This window comes from Schistocerca americana, chromosome 7, assembly GCF_021461395.2.
Source record: "Schistocerca americana isolate TAMUIC-IGC-003095 chromosome 7, iqSchAmer2.1, whole genome shotgun sequence".
In the NCBI taxonomy this organism is placed as follows: domain Eukaryota; kingdom Metazoa; phylum Arthropoda; class Insecta; order Orthoptera; family Acrididae; genus Schistocerca; species Schistocerca americana.
Genome location: NC_060125.1, coordinates 357,482,713 through 357,501,299, shown reverse-complemented (window position 1 = coordinate 357,501,299; position 18,587 = coordinate 357,482,713). Strand labels below are relative to the sequence as shown.

At 45.5% G+C, this 18,587-nt stretch overlaps 1 protein-coding gene across 2 annotated transcripts in view; it reads left to right on the top strand.

Moving 5' to 3' along the window:
* Nucleotides 1–18,587, top strand: part of LOC124622594 (solute carrier family 2, facilitated glucose transporter member 1-like) — a 564,308-nt gene that overhangs the window by 265,955 nt on the left and 279,766 nt on the right. The window contains exon 1 of one of the 2 annotated variants that reach the window (XM_047148345.1): nucleotides 9,520–9,560. The exons of the other annotated variant lie outside the window; for it this stretch is intronic. Within the exon in view, the coding sequence (XP_047004301.1) occupies nucleotides 9,546–9,560 (15 nt within the window). The 5' untranslated portion in view covers nucleotides 9,520–9,545. Of the gene's footprint in view, nucleotides 1–9,519; nucleotides 9,561–18,587 lie in introns of those variants that run through there. 2 annotated transcript variants of the gene reach the window in all.

Below are 18,587 nucleotides of genomic sequence, written 5' to 3'. Positions count from 1 at the left end.
TGAATCACGCTCTACCCTGTGACAGTCCGATGGAAGTATTTGGTTTTGACGTATGCCTGGAGAATTTTACTCTGTCGTAATGTGTAGTGCCGACAGTGCAGCACGGAAGAGCTGATGTTACGATATGGTGGTGTTTTTCGCGGTTAGGGTATGGTCTCCTTATTGCGCTTAAGAATACGCTAAATGCGGGAGGATATGAACACGTCTTAACAGCATTGTGTGCTGCGTACAGTAAAGGAACAGGTTAGAGACGATGATTGTGTCAGTACGACAAGGCAACCTGTCATAAAACAGCATGTGTGAGAGAATAGTTTGTGGACAACAACATTCCTGAAATAGACAGGGCTGTCCAGAGTCGCGATATGAACCCAATGGAACACCTTTATGATGTGTTAGTCCGTTGATTTTGCTCCGTCACAGTGTCCAATGTAACTACCTTCTCTGATTACGGCTCTTGAGGAAGAATGGACTGTCTTTTCTCCACATTCAGACACTTCATGGAAAGAGTCACCAGCACAGTTCAAGCCGTCATAAAGGCGAACCGTGGACATAGACCTTATTAATGTCCACAAATAGATGGTCGGATACTTTAAATCATATAATGAAACCTGTAGCACCGTAGCTGGCGAAGGAGACGAACAACGGAATGCTACTAATGGAACCTATATCACTGAAATCTGCCTATTTTTGCTGGCAAGTGCAAGATCTGCCTGACGACTGATGATCGTCTTAGAAGACTGTGGAGACGACCAGGCACTAACGCACATGTCAAGCACACAGTGCTACGGATTCAGAGGAAAGGTGCATCAGTCTTTTTGTGAACTGTTGTCAAGAACGGACGTCTGACGCTACTCATCGCACTATCAGAACAGGATTCTCTACTGTCCACTGGTGCACGCAACATTTCAGCGTAATAAACTACTGAAAAATTTTGCACCAGCTATATGTCTGTGAATGTGTCCGTTCTTGGACACAGTGAGAGAAAGGCGTGAAAGAATAAGCCTTATGAAAGTTTGCCGGCCGTTGTGGCCGAGCGGTTCTAGGCGCTTCAGTCTGGAACCGCGCGACCGCTACGTCGCAGGTTCGAATCCTGCCTCGGACATGCGTGTGTGTGATGTCCTTAGGTGAGTTAGGTTTGAGTAGTTCTAAGTTCTAGGGGACTGATGACCTCAGATGTTAAGTCCCATAGTGCTCAGAGCCATTTGAACCATTCTATGAAAGTTTAAAGAAATCATTTGTCCAAAATAAAAAACAATATCGAAAATACAGTCTTTTCGTGGGTACACATCTTTGCACCATTACACCACATCTACATTTGTACTCCTCAAGCTACCTTACGGTGCGTGACTGAGGGTATTTCTGGCGACAACCATTCTCTTTTTCCTCTCCTGTCCCGTTTCGAATCACGAATGGTGCATGGGAAGAAACATCTTCAGTGAAGCTCTATATAACATCGGATTCCTTCGTTTTTCTCGTCTTGATCATTTCGCGATACGTATGTAGGAACAAATAATATGTTGCCCTATTTTTCTGGGAACCTAAGCCCCCGAAATTTCAACAGGAAACCACTCCCTTATGAACAACACCTCTCTTTTACTGCCTTCCGCTACAGATTGTTGAGTATCTCCATAACGACTTCGCAGTCGAATAAACTGCTGCTGTTGTTGTTGTTGTTGTTGTTGCTGCTGCTGCTGCTGCTGCTGCTGCTGCTACTACTACTACTACTACTACTACTACTACTGTTGTGGGCTGGCAGGAGAGCCAACCCAGGAATACTAGAGGAAGCCGAAAGGCACGCGTTTTAACTCACGCAGGCTGGCGTGAGGTCTGGAACAGGACAAGGAAATTAGAATATAGAAAAACGGACGTAGCTGGTGGAATACTTAACTTTAATCCGTTAAAGGTGAACGTCGGTCTTGACGGTACATGATTAACAAGATCAATAGCAACTGATAATGGCGCCTTGCTAGGTCGTAGCAAATGACGTAGCTGAAGGCTATGCTAGCTATCGTCTCGGCAAATGAGAGCGTATTTTGTGAGTGAACCATCGCTAGCAAAGTCGGCTGTACAACTGGGACGAGTGTTAGGAAGTCTCTCTAGACCTGCCGTGTGGCGGCGCTCGATCTGCAATCACTGATAGTGACGACACGCGGGTCCGACGTATACTAACGGACCACGGCCGATTTAAAGGCTACCACCTAGCAAGTGTGGTGTCTGGCGGTGACACCACAACTACTACCACCACCACCATCACCACCACTACTACGACCACTGATTGTTGAAGAGACTAAACATCTAAGGTTAGATTTATCTCATTAACGACCGAGGACGGGATCTGTGTATCCCGCCTGTCTGCGTTCAGAGTTAATCCTATCTGCAAGAGTGACGACAAGTTCCAAATGTTTGCGTAACACACTACTGGCCATTAAAATTGCTACACCACGAAGAAATGCAGATGATAAACTGGTATTTATTGGACAAATATATTATACTAGAACTGACATGTGATTACATTTTCACGCAATTTTGGTGCATAGATCCTGAGATATCAGTACCCAGAACAACTTTTGGCCGCAATAACGGCCTTGATAGGCCTGGGCATTGAGTCAAACAGAGCTTGCATGGCGTGTACAGGTACAGCCGCCCATGCAGCTTCGACACGATACCACAGTTCATCAAGAGTAGTGACTGGCGTATTGCGACGAGCCAGTTGCTCGGCCACCATTGACCAGACGTTTTCAATATGAGAGAGATCTGGAGAATGTGCTGGCCAGGGCAGCAGTCGAACATTTTCTGCATCCAGAAAGGCCCAACAGGACCTGCAACATGCGGTCGTGCATCATCCTGCTGAAATGTAGAGTTTCGCAGGGATCCAATGAAGTATGGAGCCACAAGTCGTAACACTTCTGAAATGTATCGTCCAATGTTCAAAGTGCCGTCAACGCGAACTGGGGGGTGACCGACACGTGTAACCAATGGCACCCCATACCATCACGCCGGGTGATACGCCAGTATGGCGACGAATACGCGCTTCCAATGTGCGTTCACCGCGATGTCGCCAAACACGAATGCGACCATCATGATGCTGTAAAAAGAACCTGGATTCATCCGAAAAAAATAACGTTTTGCCATTCGTGCACTTAGGTTGGTCCTTGAGTATATCATCGCAGGCGCTCCTGTCTGTGATGCAGCGTTAAGGGTAACCGCAGCCATGGTCTCCGAGCTGATAGTCCATGCTGCTGCAAACGTCGTCGAACTGTTCGTGCAGATGGTTGTTGTCTTGAAAACGTCCCCATCTGTTGACTCAGGGATCGAGACGTGGCTGGACGATCCGTTACAGCCATGCAGCTAAGATGCCTGTCATCTCGACTGCTAGTGATACGAGGCCGTTGGGATCCAGCACGGCGTTCCGTATTACCCTCCTGTACCCACCGATTCCATATTCTGCTAACGGTCATTGGATCTCGACCAACGCGTGCAGCAATGTCGCGATACGATAAACCGCAATCGCGATAGGCTACAATCCGACCTTTATCATAGTCGGAAACTTGATGGTACGCATTTCTCCTCCTTATACGAGGCATCACAACAATGTTTCACCAGGCAACGCCGGTCGACTGCTGTTCGTGTATGAGAAATCAGTTGGAAACTTTTCTCATGTCAGCACGTTGTAGGTGTCACCACCAGCGTCAACGTTGTGTGAATTCCCTGAAAAGCTAATCATTTGCATATCACAGCATCGTCTTCCTGTCTGTTAAATTTCGCGTCTGTAGCACGTCATCTTCGTGGTGCAGCAATTTTAATGGCCGATTGTGTACGTAACTGAGGCGCAACGTGGGACCAAGCAAACTATCTAATAACGTAATGCACCGGTCTTCGTTGGATCATCTCGACCTCTTCTACTCTGTCCAGTGACATTAATGTGCCCAACTGTCAGAAGTCTGAATAACCACCTTTTGCAGCTCAGACCGCTGCGGGACGTGGAGGAAGGTCGGTAGTAATGTTTTCAAAGGTACCAACAGGGATGTGGAGCCGTGCCGACTGCAGTGCCGTGGCTGGCTAGCTACGTCTCTCGGTTTAGGATCCATGGCGCGTACAGTCCGATCGAGGTGGTCCTACAGTTGTTCGATTGGATTTAAGCCCGGGGAAGCTGGTGGCCGGGAGAGTACGGTAAACTCTTTCGGGTGCTCTTTGAGCCACACACATACACTGAGAACTGTGTGACACGCTCCATTGTACAGCTGGTGGATGCCATCGTGCTGAGGAAAAACAATGAGAGGTGAAAAATTCCTCTGAGCACTATGGGACTTAACATCTGAGGTCATCAGTCACCTAGAACTTGGAACTACTTAAAACTAACTAGCCTAAGGACATCACACACATCCATGCCCGAGGCAGGATTCGAACCTGCGACCGTAGCGGTCGCGCGGTTCCAGACTGAAGAGCTAGAACCGCTCGGCCACACCGGCCGGGCAAAAAGAGGTGAACATGGAGGGCAGCATACTTGTGTTAACCCATTGTACCTTCCAGAGTGACGATATCACCCAGATAATGCAACGAAAACATTCCCCAGACTATAACACTCCCTCCTCGTGCCTGACACTTTGCCTTTAGACTTTTCATCCTTAAAGGCCAACTGCCATCTGTCCGATGGATCATTAAACGTGATTCCTCGGGAAAGACCACCTGTCGCCACTCACTGGACATCGAGTTGCGTTGCTGGAGTGCAGCTTTCGTAGCCGGTGAACAGGAGTCAGCATGGGTGCAAGGAACCAGGCGCTGATAGGTTGTTGACAGGAGACGCCGTTGGTTCATCTGGGTAGCCAGTTGCTGAACAGTTATACATCTATTTTTGGACAGCATGGCTGTGGAGTTGAAGCAGCGATTAGTATGATTAATCAGTTATTCAAAAACAATCTTAATCGCATTTATTATTATTATACCGCCAACCGGTTTCCACCCGATATAGGGGTCATCTTCTGGGCGTTTACACCATCGGTCGACTGCTGGTGGTGTCACTCCTGTTCGCTGGTACACATCTCCGTAGCTGTCGTCCAACCCTATCTTATACGGCCCGTGCTGCACCTCGTTGCCACGGCACCGATTTTGAGTAGCGCCATTTTGCCACGCACAGTATACTTTAACCACGACGGCACGCGAGCAGGTTAAATACTTAACAGTTTCGGAAATGCCTCCACCATTAGCTCAAAATCCAATGACAGTCCACTTTTGGATGTCAGATGAAGTGCTCCGTTTCCGTATTACAACGACTGCATTGTTGTCCGTGGCAACCCCGACACGCTTTATGTATCCTCCGCTGCTAGTGCTGCCATCTAACGACTGTGAGTGGTAATTGCACGTTGACGTCGAACGTAGGCCGTGGTCACATTAATGTTACTGGATCTTGTGTTAATCATCTTTGATAAGGGTCCCGATGTAATGAACAGTGCTCAAGAATCGGTCGGACAAGTATTTTGTAAGCCACTTCCTTCGTGTGTAAATAACATTTAAATAATCGAGATTCTTCCTATGCATCTACGCGTGGTATTTGCTTTTCCTGCTATTTGGTTTGTCATACTTCCACTTTAGATCGCTCCGGCTGGTTACGCCTAAGTATTTTACGTTAGCTACTGTATGCACTGATTTATCGCCAACAGTGTAATCGAGCAGTAGCGGATCTCTTCGCCTGTTTATACGCAGTATGTAGTATTTGTAATTACGTTGAGGTCAAACTGCCAGGCATTTCACAAGTAATCGATCTTCTGCAAGTCAGTCTGCAGTCCATTACAGTATTCTGGCGTCACATCCTTCCTGTAAGCAACAGCATCGTCCACGGATAGCCTCACGCAGCGTTTAAACTTATCCATTCGTCATTAATATAAATTGTAAATAGCGTAACCGCCCTATAACTCCACGGTGGTGTACTCCCGTAATTACCCTTAGATCTCTCCATTTTGTTCCATGATCGTGTTGAGTCTTGTCTGCAAGGAAGTCCGTGACCCGCAACAAATCTGGTCTGACACTTGATAAGCTCGTATTTACACTGCCTGACGAGATAATTGAAGCACTCACAAGGAAAACTCCCCATCGCATCCCCCTCAGATCTAGTGATAAGGTGGCCCAGTGTGTAGCCAGTCAGAAACTGAACACAGATCAAGCATGAAAACAGGAAGGAGGTGTACTGAACTGTGAAAAAGGAGCAAAATAGCAACAGTGGACAGTCCAAGCTCAAGACGTGCAACATCGAATGAATCTGGATAGCCATGGCGTCGTTATGTGGTCACGGTGTTGGACTTTGAAGTGGGAGACCTGGGTTCAAATTTCCCTCGTGACCCCTTTTTTCCACAAAATTGTGAACTGTACGTCCGGTCATTGACGCGGCATTCAGATTTGTGTCTGGATCATGGTGTAACTTCCGTATGCGACAGCGAGGTGTAAGGAAGGGGCCTCCAGATGTACGTTCCCCCTATTTGTTGTACACAAGTACCTCACCTTACGACTCCTGCATTTCGTTTGGAAGTTTTGCCTCTCGAGTCCCTTTGTTGTAACATAGTTCATACTCGTTTATATGTTATTTTCATTTCTGTAAGAGCTCTATGCACCATCTCACCTGCTCTCATGATTCATCACATTTACTTGCGACGGGTAATATGTTCATATTCTATCAGACAAATCAATGACTGGACGTAGAGTTCATAATTTTGTGGAAAAAAAGAGGGCAGGAGTGAGATTTGAACTCAGATCTCCAGCTTTGCAGCCCAATACCGTGACCACACAACCACGACGCCGTGGTTCTTGCGAAACGCTTGATGTTGCACATGTTGAGCTTGGACCGTTCACTGTTTTCATTTTCCTTTTTTCACATTTCATTAGAACTTCTTCCTGATTTCATGCTTTATCTGTGTTCAATTTTTGACGGGCTATTAAGATGAACACCAACAAAAGCAAAACTAGGATAATGGAATGTAGTCGAATTAAGTCGGGAGATGCTGAGGGAATTAGACTAGGAGATGAGACACTTCAAGTAGCAAAGGAGTTTTGCTATTTGGGGAGCAAAATAACTGATGATGGTCTAAATATTGAGTATACAAAATGTAGACTGGCAATGTCAAGGAAAGCGTTTTTGAAGAAGAGAAATTTGTTAACATCGAGTATAGATTTAAGTGTCAGGAAGTCATTTCTGAAAGTATTTGTATGGAGTGTAGCCATGTATGGAAGTGAAACATGGACGATAAATAGTTTGGACAAGAAGAGAATGGAAGCTTTTGAAATGTGGTGCTACAGAAGAATGCTGAAGATTAGATGGTTAGATCACATAACTAATGAGGTATTGAATAGAATTGGGGAGAAGAGGAGTTTGCCGCACAACTTGACTAGAAGAAGGGATCGGTTGGTAGGACATGTTCTGAGGCAACAAGGGATCACCAATTTAGCATTGGAGGGCAGCGTGGAGGGTAAAAATCGTAGAGGGAGACCAAGAGATGAATACACTAAGCAGATTCAGAAGGGTGTAGGTTGCAGTAGGTACTAGGAGATGAAGCTTGCACAGGATAGAGTAGCATGGAGAGCTGCATCAAACCAGACTCAGGACTGAAGATAACAACAACAACAACAACAACAACAACATCATCTACTGGACCATTTTACCACTAAATATGGGAAAGGGCGTGGGAAGAGGGGGGGGGGGGGGTGCCATGCGCAGTTTACTTTGTCAAAAGGAGAGAAAGAAACGAAATTAAACTTCACGGGTTGTGACGGTATGTGATGTTGTTTCAGTGATGACAAAATCGAGAAAAATTTATAAAGAACTTGGTTGTATTAGTCCACTTATCAGTATGACTTTGCACCACCTCTGCTCTGGATGCTTGTTCTGACTCCGTTGGGATGGGTTTCATAAGGCAGTTGTATCTTTCACTGAGGCAACCTGGCTCATAGATGTATTCTGGTTCGTTATATCGTGGCTACTGGCAGTGGGACACAGTTGACGTCCGAGCTGATCACGCAGTTGTTCTGTTAGATATAGATATTTTGCTCACTACGGGAGTACCTCAACATCACAGAGGGACTTCGTAGAGACACATGTTGTGTGTGGACAAGCATTGTCCTGTTGGAGAATGACACCACGATGCTGTTGCTTGAGAGGTGACATGTGAGGTGAAAGGATGTCAGTGACGTACCGTTGTGTCGGTAGCGTCACCTCAGTCACTACCGGTCATAACCGGAAGTCATATCCGATGGGTCTCCACATGATGACGTAAGGAGTATGCCTCTCCAAAACATTGGAAGGAGGGGGCTCTCCCCAGATCGCTGCCTTATTCGCCGAATATGGTCATCCGCGGTAATGCAGAATCGATATTCATAGCTGAACACAGTGCGACACCTTTCATCAACAGCCCATGATGCTTCCTGGTCACGACAGCACTCCAACCACAACCGTTTCGCCGGCCTAAGTGGCCGTGCGGTTAAAGGCGCTGCAGTCTGGAACCGCAAGACCGCTATGGTCGCAGGTTCGAATCCTGCCTCGGGCATGGATGTTTGTGATGTCCTTAGGTTAGTTAGGTTTAACTAGTTCTAAGTTCTAAGGGACTAATGACCTCAGAAGTTGAGTCCCATAGTGCTCAGAGCCATTTGAACCATTTGAACCACAACCGTTTCTGTTGCGGTGTTGACGGCAGTTTACCCCTGGGGCGGTAATTCCCTGGTCTATCCGCCTCTAATCTCCGACCAACGGTGCGGGATAGCAGGGGGCTCACTACTTATTTTTTGATGACAGGCGCAGATGTGAAGAGACTACGGTGTGCTTGATGCGCAACTCGGCAATCTTCCCTTACGGTGGTCAGACGGGATCCACCGATAGCTGACGACGAGTATGCCTTCGCATGCATTCCAACATCGGGCCACAGTCACAATCGAATGCTCCACAAATCTGGATACTGCACGATTCGAGCAGCCGGCTCTACTCTGGCACGTGCTGTTAATGGTGTCTCAGACGAGTACGCGGCTTCTCGCTGATGGTTGTTTTGCTGTGTGTGTGTGTGTGGCGGGGGGGGGGGGGGGGGGGCGCACACACACACACACACACACACACACACACACACACACACACACACACACACACACACACACGAAGGTACATTCGCATCTGGCTATGTCTTCTGGGTATTCAGGATTTTTGTCAGGCAGTGTAGCTCATTAAATGGCAACACGGAACAGTATCGAATGGCTTCAGGAAGATCAACATGATCGTCCTTTTTTACGGTGCTTTGTATGTATGAAATCTAAGTCTGCTGTTGGATACAATGGAAACCATGGTGACGTTGCTGTCACGCCAGTTGCCGACCAATGAGTACACATTGTGGCAGCGGTGTGACAGTCTTGTATGAAACCTTACCACTGCCAGTAGCGGCTTTAACGGAAGTGTGTGTGCTTTGGGCATGCGCTACGACGGTGCCTTTGAGGGGGCGTGGCGGGGGCGGATGCGATATAAGCGCTGAGCTCGCCTGTCGCACGCACAGTGATCCGACTCTGTCGACGAGTCTGGCAGCATGTCGTCTCCCAGGGTGAGTGAATGCGGCGCGTGTGGCTTTTGCGTGTTCAGTTCCAGTCTGGGATGCGCTGCGAGAGGTGTCTAGTGTTACTAGCCGGCGCTGATGACCTCGATGTTGAGCGCCCATAAGCCCCAACACACCACCACCACGTTACTAGCTGACGACTGTACGCCTACAGTGGGAAGACTCTTACTTCCGACTCCATGCTTTATATTTGACGTTTTGTCATAAATGTGCACAGTGAATTTGTCATGAGTTTCTTCTGCTTTGTGAGACAAACAGACGGAGAAGACCCGTCGTATCTAATGATTGACGTTTTTTCCGGGTGATGTTGCAGCATTCAGAAAGAGTGTGTAAATCTAGGCTGGATTAACGCTCAGTTTCCTTCTGTTTTTAATCGAAATTTTCTTTTCCACTGAAATGTGTTTTGCTCCGTGACGATGTAATGCGTTCCGTTGTTGCATTGTGTGTTACTTAGTGGTTAAATAAGACTCAACAGTTGTCAGATAATTGTTAAATTCAGCGTAATATCCGCCGAAATCTGCTATATCAACATTTTATTTTCATTTCCAACTAGTTTCAGTCGGGGATTATTGTCAGGTAGACATAGAATATAAATATGGCTTGGAAGGGCAGTTCTTTGACATCAAAGATACTAGCAAGCTATGAGAGTCGCCCTTATTGAACGTCATACCTCTACAAACACCTCAGTTTTTATTTCTACTTATGTGACGTCAACGTCTTACCATGCTGTATTTATATACTATGTCGACCTGACGACGATCAATGATTACTCCCTTTATCCCGAGTGTTGCGAAATCGCATCTTTCTAATGCTGCGCCAGTAACTGGAAGCTGAACTGTTTTTGAATGCCAGTGTCGGAAGATGCTGAAACTTCATGGAGCTATAAACGCTTCTGACGAGTAATGCAATTTCCTAAGTGTTTCGGCTAATTATAAAGCACAACGATTTTTGATTTTAGTTTGAACATTTACTCCCAAAACATTTTAGAGCTTTGGACTACTGGGCGAAATAAAGTATTTCAGTTACAATGTTTCTACTGTTTACAAACAGGATTTTCTTTTTAGATGGGAAAAAGGTGTGTAAGCTCTGCTTTGAAGATCGGAAATTCTTTTCGGAAATTGGGCTGAGCGAACTAATGCAAATGGTGTGTTTTAAAATTTTCCCAGTGAATTGAATGTTCAAACAAAATTCGGGCTTCCAGCCGGTCGTCTAATTCATCGCACGATATTTCGACTGGGCACCTGCCAGTCATCTTCAGGTGAGCCATCGAAGAGTCCCCTGAAGAGCCGGCCGGTGTGGCCGAGCGGTTCCAGTCACTACATTCTGGAACAGCGCAACCGCTACGGTCCCAGGTTCGAATCCTGCCTCGGGCATGGATGTGTGTGATGTCCTTAGCTTAGTTAGGTTTAAGTAGTTCTAAGTTCTAGGGCACTGATGACCTCAGAAGTTAAGTCCCATAGTGCTCAGAGGCATTTGAACCAAGTCGTCTGAAGATGGCTGGCAGGTGCCCAGTCGAAATATCGTGCAATCAATTAAACGACGACCGGCTGCAAGCCCAAAATTTGTTTGAACAAGCAACCAATTTTCGCCTTTGTCTTCCTGTCGAATAATTTAATATTTACGTGAAGAAAAAAATACGTTTCTTGGTTCGTGTGGTGGGTAATTGACGGACTCAGCCAATTATAGGGGGTACCAACGGTAAAATAAGGATGCTGAACCACGTTGCAGCTTGGTATTTTTCGTAATACCAAATCCTTGTCAGCGAAAGAAGCGATATCACCAAGGACAAATTGTGGATTTTGTTTCCATAGGCTAACACTTAGCCACTGAGATTAATATCTGAGAAACAATTCGAAATAATTACCTATCGCAATGTAAAAGATGCTCCAAAACATCGACCGCAGTGATCACGACAGCTAAATTACGTATTATCGTACATACTGCGGAGGCTCTAAAAGCCACTGAGCAGGTCAGAGCAGCGACATGATATTGTGCTTTTATTAGTGTATAAAATAAGGTTAAACATGATTATGACGAAGAATGCCATTACAACTATGTTTTTACACTTTTTTTACACTAGTCAAGGCCCTACTTCTATACTTAACAAACAAAGTAATAACATCGAATAGACTTCTTGCGTCTTTTTATCGTGTTTATGACGTGTGTTAGAATCAGTGTAAATTTATACACACCTGTAACTACATAATCCTAACATCTCTGTTCGCAACTAATAACATCGAGAGCGTACAATTTGTGTAATCTTCCATGACACAGAGCAAGTTCGAGTAAAAACGTGTATGTGAGACTGAGAGTAAAATAAATTACTCTTTGGTGAAATTTCGTGCTGAGATGTAATAATAACGACGAATTTATAGAGAAAGCGGAACAGCGAGAGCTCGAAACATGTTTGTGAAATAAAAGTAGCCGTACATGCTTGCAGCATTTATAGAGTACGTCATTTACGCCGATCGTAAATTTGGAGAATACAGCATAATCGCTCAGCAACTTTGACAACGAAACAAATGAGAAAATTTGACAAGTTAAGTAACTATTATATCTTTTCTGTCACATCAAATCAAAAGGGGACGAAACGTAAAGTCAGCATAAAGTACCCGTTTGAAAGGGCTGTATTATGTCTAACACAGCCACATTTGTATGGTATACCTCATGGACAGATTTGCGTGTTAACGCATGTGCTACCCCCACACTATCGTAGTTGTCAACGTGAAAATATTTACGTCGTAACGTAACTAGAAATGCACTGCTAACGAACACTAATAAAAGGAATTGGTGCTGGGCTTCTTACAGCATTTTATCGATCCAAATAATTAACTAATTGGAGAAATTTCTCCTTCCTCAGAAATGACGTTACGTTGCAATTCAAATCTTTCCCAGTAAATTCGTATCTAGTACTTTATAGACCCTAATCGACACTCTAGACGGGCGATTGCTTCCCATATCCTTCCCCCCCCCCCCCCCCCGCCCCCCCCCCCAAATCTCAGCTTGTGCTCCGTCTGTAACGATTTCTTCGTCGACGGGTCGTTAAACCCTGATCTTTCTATCTCCTTCCAACCCATTGTTGGAAGTGATGCGAACCTCGTTCTTCAGGAAATATAGTATAGAGTCTTTAGCACCGTGGCGCTTCACTAGGTAGTAATTCTGTGGACCTTCCGTAATCCGGTACGCTGTACATCGTTTGCGTATTTGTTATAGCTTCTCTCGACATGCACGTCCTGTCTTATACTCCCGATACTAAATTTTCATTTCAATGTACGGCACCGGCAATACTTGAGAATGCATATCCCCTATCACGTGAAAGTTGTACATTGAATCTAATCTGACGTACTTGGACCTCAGTAATTCAGTAATTTCCTTTTCAAATGGTTCAAATGCCTGTAAGCACTATGGGACTTAACAAGTGAGGTCATCAGTCCCCTAGACTTAGAACTACTTAAACCTAACTTACCTAAGGACATCACACCCATCCACGCACAAGGCAGGATTCGAACGTGCGACCGTAGCAGCAGCACGGTTCCAAACTGAAGCGCCTAGAACCGCTCGGCCACAGTGGCCGGCAGTTTCCTTTTCACTCTATTGATATGTTATTTTTCAAATATTATCCACGTCTGGATGAGGAACAGAAATCTACTTTAACTATTAAAGAGTCCTGTCTATAAACAATGTGTCACAATCTCTTTCTTTTTTGCCCTGTTGAACGGAATTTTTTGTAGTGGAAATGATTAATGCCTAAAGTGTGCTTCTAATTGTGGAATGATTTTGTTTGCCTTCAGTGTACCAAATGTCTTCGCCACGAGAAGCGCTAATCTCACCTTACCGCTAATATCACCTTACCTTGAATCTCTTGAGAATTTATGGGAGTTGTAAATGTGTGGCGAAGCTGACTTCACAAGCATGTGCAGTTACGCAGTTCGTGTCTCGGAGAAGCTTCGTAATTCGTCAGAACGTTCTTACCCGTTGTCACCAAACAAAAGATTTCTCACGTAGATTAAAGCCCTCGAAATATTTACCTGTTGAAGTAGGCGCTGTGTGTGGAATTCAGCATTCAAATGCAGAAGTAGGAGGATGGTTCGGATTAGCTTCCGGGCGTTCTGTTTTACGGTTTCCGAAGCTTCATTAGAAATGAATGCTGCGATCCTTCCACCGAAGACAACGCAGCTGCTTTTCTTACCTATCCCAACTGGTCTGATATTAATCAGTATCTTATGACCTCGAAGACAGCGCGACGTAAAAGGCTAGCTTTCCTTCTATACTTCCGACTACACAATCCCTCAGACACTGATGTTCCTGGCCGAATATTTTTGTCTGGGGTACTGTGAACCGCTGAAGCGCCCACACTGGCGGTGACTAGCGCGTCCGGTAAGCCAGGAGCGTCTGTCAGTGTTTTTCCTGTGGAGCGCACTTTATCCCCGGCCTTTCAGCGTGTTTGTACTGACGCCAGCCGTCACCCACAATGTAATCGCACAGTGTTTGTCTGCACCGGGCTCTTTCAGTGCGAGCAGTGCCCACGCACACTTCCAGAGCTGTTTCTCCGGCAGATCTCCCTCGCTGATGAGGTTCAAAATGGTTCAAATGGCTCTGAGCACTATCGGACTTAACATCTCACCAGTCCCCTAGAACTTAGAACTACTTAAACCTAACTAACCTAAAGACATCACACACATCCATGCCCGAGGCAGGATTCGAACCTGCGACCGTAGCGGTCGCGCGGTTCCGGACTGAGGCGCCTAGAACCGCTCGGCCACTCAGGCCAGCGCTGATGAGGTCCCAAACGATTAAACTCTATGATAATCAGACAACTCGAGGCTGTTTAGAATACCAGCACGTGTACTACCCCGTATTAAGCATGGTAATGTGCTTCATTTGTGATGTTTCCATATTTTTGGCCCGCTGCCTGTAACTCTTGTCAGAGGAATACAATACTGATAAATACAGGATGGGGAAAAGCACATCACGAACAGACACAGATTATGCAAGGGTGGAGAGGAAAAGGGAGAGAGAACTTATGAAACCTCCTCGTACAAATGATAGGTGAATATTACGTGACTCTAACCGGACAGCACTGATACAATAAATACAGAATATCCAAAGAAAAGCGGCACATTTCGTCACAGTTTCTATAGTAAGCGTCACGGAGATGCTCATCCATCTCAAGTATCAGACCTTACAAAAGAGATGTGTATAGCGGTGTCTTTTACTGTCACGATTCAGAGAGCGTAAGTTCCTAGTACAGTCAACCAAGAGATTCCTTCCTCCGAAGTATATCTCGCGAAATGAACATGAATCTAAAATTACAGAATCAACCAACAGAATCGCTCTTCCAGCGCACTATTCACTTTCGGGAATGTTATGTAAAGTATGACAGCAAAGGACCTGGAAGAGCAGCTGAACGGATTGGACCGCGTCTTGAAAGGAGGATATAAAATGAACATCAACAAAAGAAAAACGAGAATAATGGAATGTAGTCGAATTAAATCGGTCGATGCTGCGGGAATTAGATTAGCAAATGAGACGCTTAAAGTCGTAAATGAGTTTTGCTACTTGGGGAGCAAAATAACTGATGAGGGTCGAAGTAGAGAGGATATAAAATGTAGACTGGCAATGGCAAGGAAAGCGTTTCTGAAGAAGAGAAATTTGTTAACATCGAATATAGATTTAAGTGTCAGGAAGTCTTTTCTGAAAGTATTTGTATGGAGTGTAGCCATGAATGGAAGTGGAACGTGGACGATAAATAGCTTAGACAAGAAGAGAATAGAAGCTTTAGAAATGTAGTACTACAGAAGAATGCTGAAGATTAGATGGGTAGACCACATAACTAATGAGGAGGTATTGAATAGAATTGGGGAGAAGAGGAGTTTGTGACACAACTTGACCAGAAGAAGGGATCGGTTGGTAGGACATGTTCTGAGGCATCAAGGGATCACCAATTTAGTATTGGAGGGCAGCGTGGAGGTTAAAAATCATAGAGGGATACCAAGAGACGAATACACTAAACGGATTCAGTAGGTACTGGGAGATGAAGAACCTTGCACAGGTTAGAGTAGCATGGAGTGCTGCATCAAACCAGTCTCAGGACTGAAGACCACAACAACAACAACAACAACAACAACAACAACATGTATCTCCGTCACACACCAAATGATTGCTTGTGTAGAGAGAAAGGAAGAGGTTTAATATTCCGCCGACAACGAAATGATTAGACACAGAGCACGAGGTCGAATTGGGGAGGAATCGGCTGCACCCTTCCAAAGCATTCACCCCAGCGTTTGTGTTAAGTGCTTTAGGGAATACGAATCCAGAGTCTCAGCATTAAAGCCACCTCACTTGGCGCGCGCGCGCGTGTGTGTGTGTGTGTGTGTGTGTGTGTGTGTGTGTGTGTGTGTGTGTGTGTGAGAGAGAGAGAGAGAGAGAGAGAGAGAGAGAGAGAGAGAGAGAGAGAGAGAGAGAGAGGGGGGGGGGGACCTTTATGGTTTTCAAGAGACGCTTATATCATACCACATTTCGTGCAAAATTATGCTAATTTCATGTAACGACGATGGAGGTGGATAGCAATAACGCTTCATCTACATCAACATCCATACTCTGCAAGCCACCTGACGGTGTGTGGCACAGGGTACCCTGAGTACCTATCGGTTCTCCCATCTATTCCAGTCTCGTATTGTTCGTGGAACGGATTGTCGGTATGCTTCTGTGTGGGCTGTAACCTCTCTGATTTTATCCTCATGGTCTCTTCGCGAGATACACGTAGGAGGGAGCAATATACTGCTTGACTCCTCGATGAAGTTATGTTCTCGAAACTTCAACAAAAGCCCGTACCGAGCTACTGAGCGTCTCTCCTGCAGAGTCTTCCACTGGAGTTTATCTATCATCTCCGTAACGCTTTCGCGATTACTAAACGATCCTGTAACGAAGCGCGCTGCTCTCCGTTGGATCTTCTCTATCTCTTCTATCAACCCTATCTGGTACGGATCCCACTCTGCTGAGCAGTATTCAAGCAGTGGGCGAACAAGCGTACTGTAACGTACTTCCTTTGTTTTCGGATTGCATTTCCTTAGGATTCTTCCAATGAATCTCAGTCTGGCATCTGCTTTACCGACGATCAACTTTATATGATCATTCCATTTTAAATCACTCCTAATGCGTACTCCCAGATAATTTATGGAATTAACTGCTTCCAATTGCTGACCTGCTATTTTGTAGCTAAATGATAACGGATCTATCTTTCTATGTATTCGCAGCACATTACACTTGTCTACATTGAGATTGAATTGCCATTCCCTGCACCATGCGTCAATTCGCTGCAGATCCTCCTGCATTTCAGTACAATTTTCCATTGTTACAACCTCTCGATACACCACAACATCATCTGCAAAAAGCCTCAGTGAACTTCCGACCTTATCCACAAGGTCACTTATATATATTGTGAATAGTAACGGTCCTACGACACTCCCCTGCGGCACACCTGAAATCACTCTTACTTCGGAAGACTTCTCTCCATTGAGAATGACATGCTGCGTTCTGTTATGTAGGAACTCTTCAATCCAATCACACAATTGGTCTGATAGTCCATATGCTCTTACTTTGTTCATTAAACGACTGTGAGGAACTGTATCGAACGCCTTGCGGAAGTCAAGAAACACGGCATCTACCTGTGAACCCGTGTCTATAGCCCTCTGAGTCTCGTGGACGAATAGCGCGAGCTGGGTTTCACAGGACCGTCTTTTTCGAAACCCATGCTGATTCCTACAGAGTAGATTTCTAGTCTCCAGAAAAGTCATTATACTCTTCAAAGTAGGCCACGAAGGCTCAATAATATTGGGATCTGATGATTGTGGTGGCCAGGAGAATTGAGACAATTCATCCCCGTGCTCACAAAATCAGTTGTGGACGATGTGAGCTGTGAGAACAAGGGCTCTATCGCTTTGGAATACGTCACCATTGGTCACAACCATAGTACCATGGGATGGACCCGATCAGCCAAAATTATTCCATAATTCATGGCTGTAATGTGTCCTAGCAGAGTATCTGTGGGGCCCATAGAATACCGCGATGTTGCTACCCAGACTATCGCCGAACCCCCTCTACGTTTCACTCTTGGGACGTGAACTGAGTCAGAATTTCGAAACAGTGTGAAACAAGACTCACCCCACTTTCTTCCATTGCTCCTCAGTCCAGGCTTTGCGGGTTTGACACCACGTTTTCCTGTCATTGCCATTTGCATCACTGATAATCGTTATGGAATTCCAGCTCGCCCTGCAATTCCCAGCTTATCGAGCTTCTTCGTGTTATGGTGCTGACAATGTCCGAGAGAGAGACATTCTGTTTTTGCAGTTACACCTGTCGTTCTCTTATTTTTCGTCGCAGTCCTATTTCATAACCGTCCCGTCAATACTACTCAATACACTCTTCAGTCCGCTCTGCGACTTAGCGTATGACATTATGTGAGGCATAAATCATGGATCTGGTGCCACATTTAACACCAAACACTTCGTCTCCCTTAGTTACGGAAGCATCTACCATACGAGCGCCAACAATTGTCCCACTTACAATTCACTTAATGCTCTCGCACCTATACAGAATGCTGTTCTGACCACGACTGACATCTGAAAAGTATTGAGCACAGTGCACAGGTGCCGCTCGTCGTCAAATACAACATGGCAACCTGCCGGCTTCGATAGCATCTGCAAATGTGTTGAAGCATGCACTTCTCCAGTGTTATTTTTGTCCAACCCCTGTATATCTCACTCCAATCTCGATACCATCATGGCACTACTGGCCATTAAAATTGCTACACCACCAAGATGACGTGCTACAGACGCGAAATTTAACAGACAGGAAGAAGATGCTGTGATATCCAAATAATTAGCTTTTCAGAGCATTCACACAACGTTGGCGACGGTGGCGACACCTATAACGTGCTGACATGAGGAAAGTTTCCAACCGATTTCTCATACACAAACAGCAGTTGACTGGCGTTTCCTGGTGAAACGTTGTTGA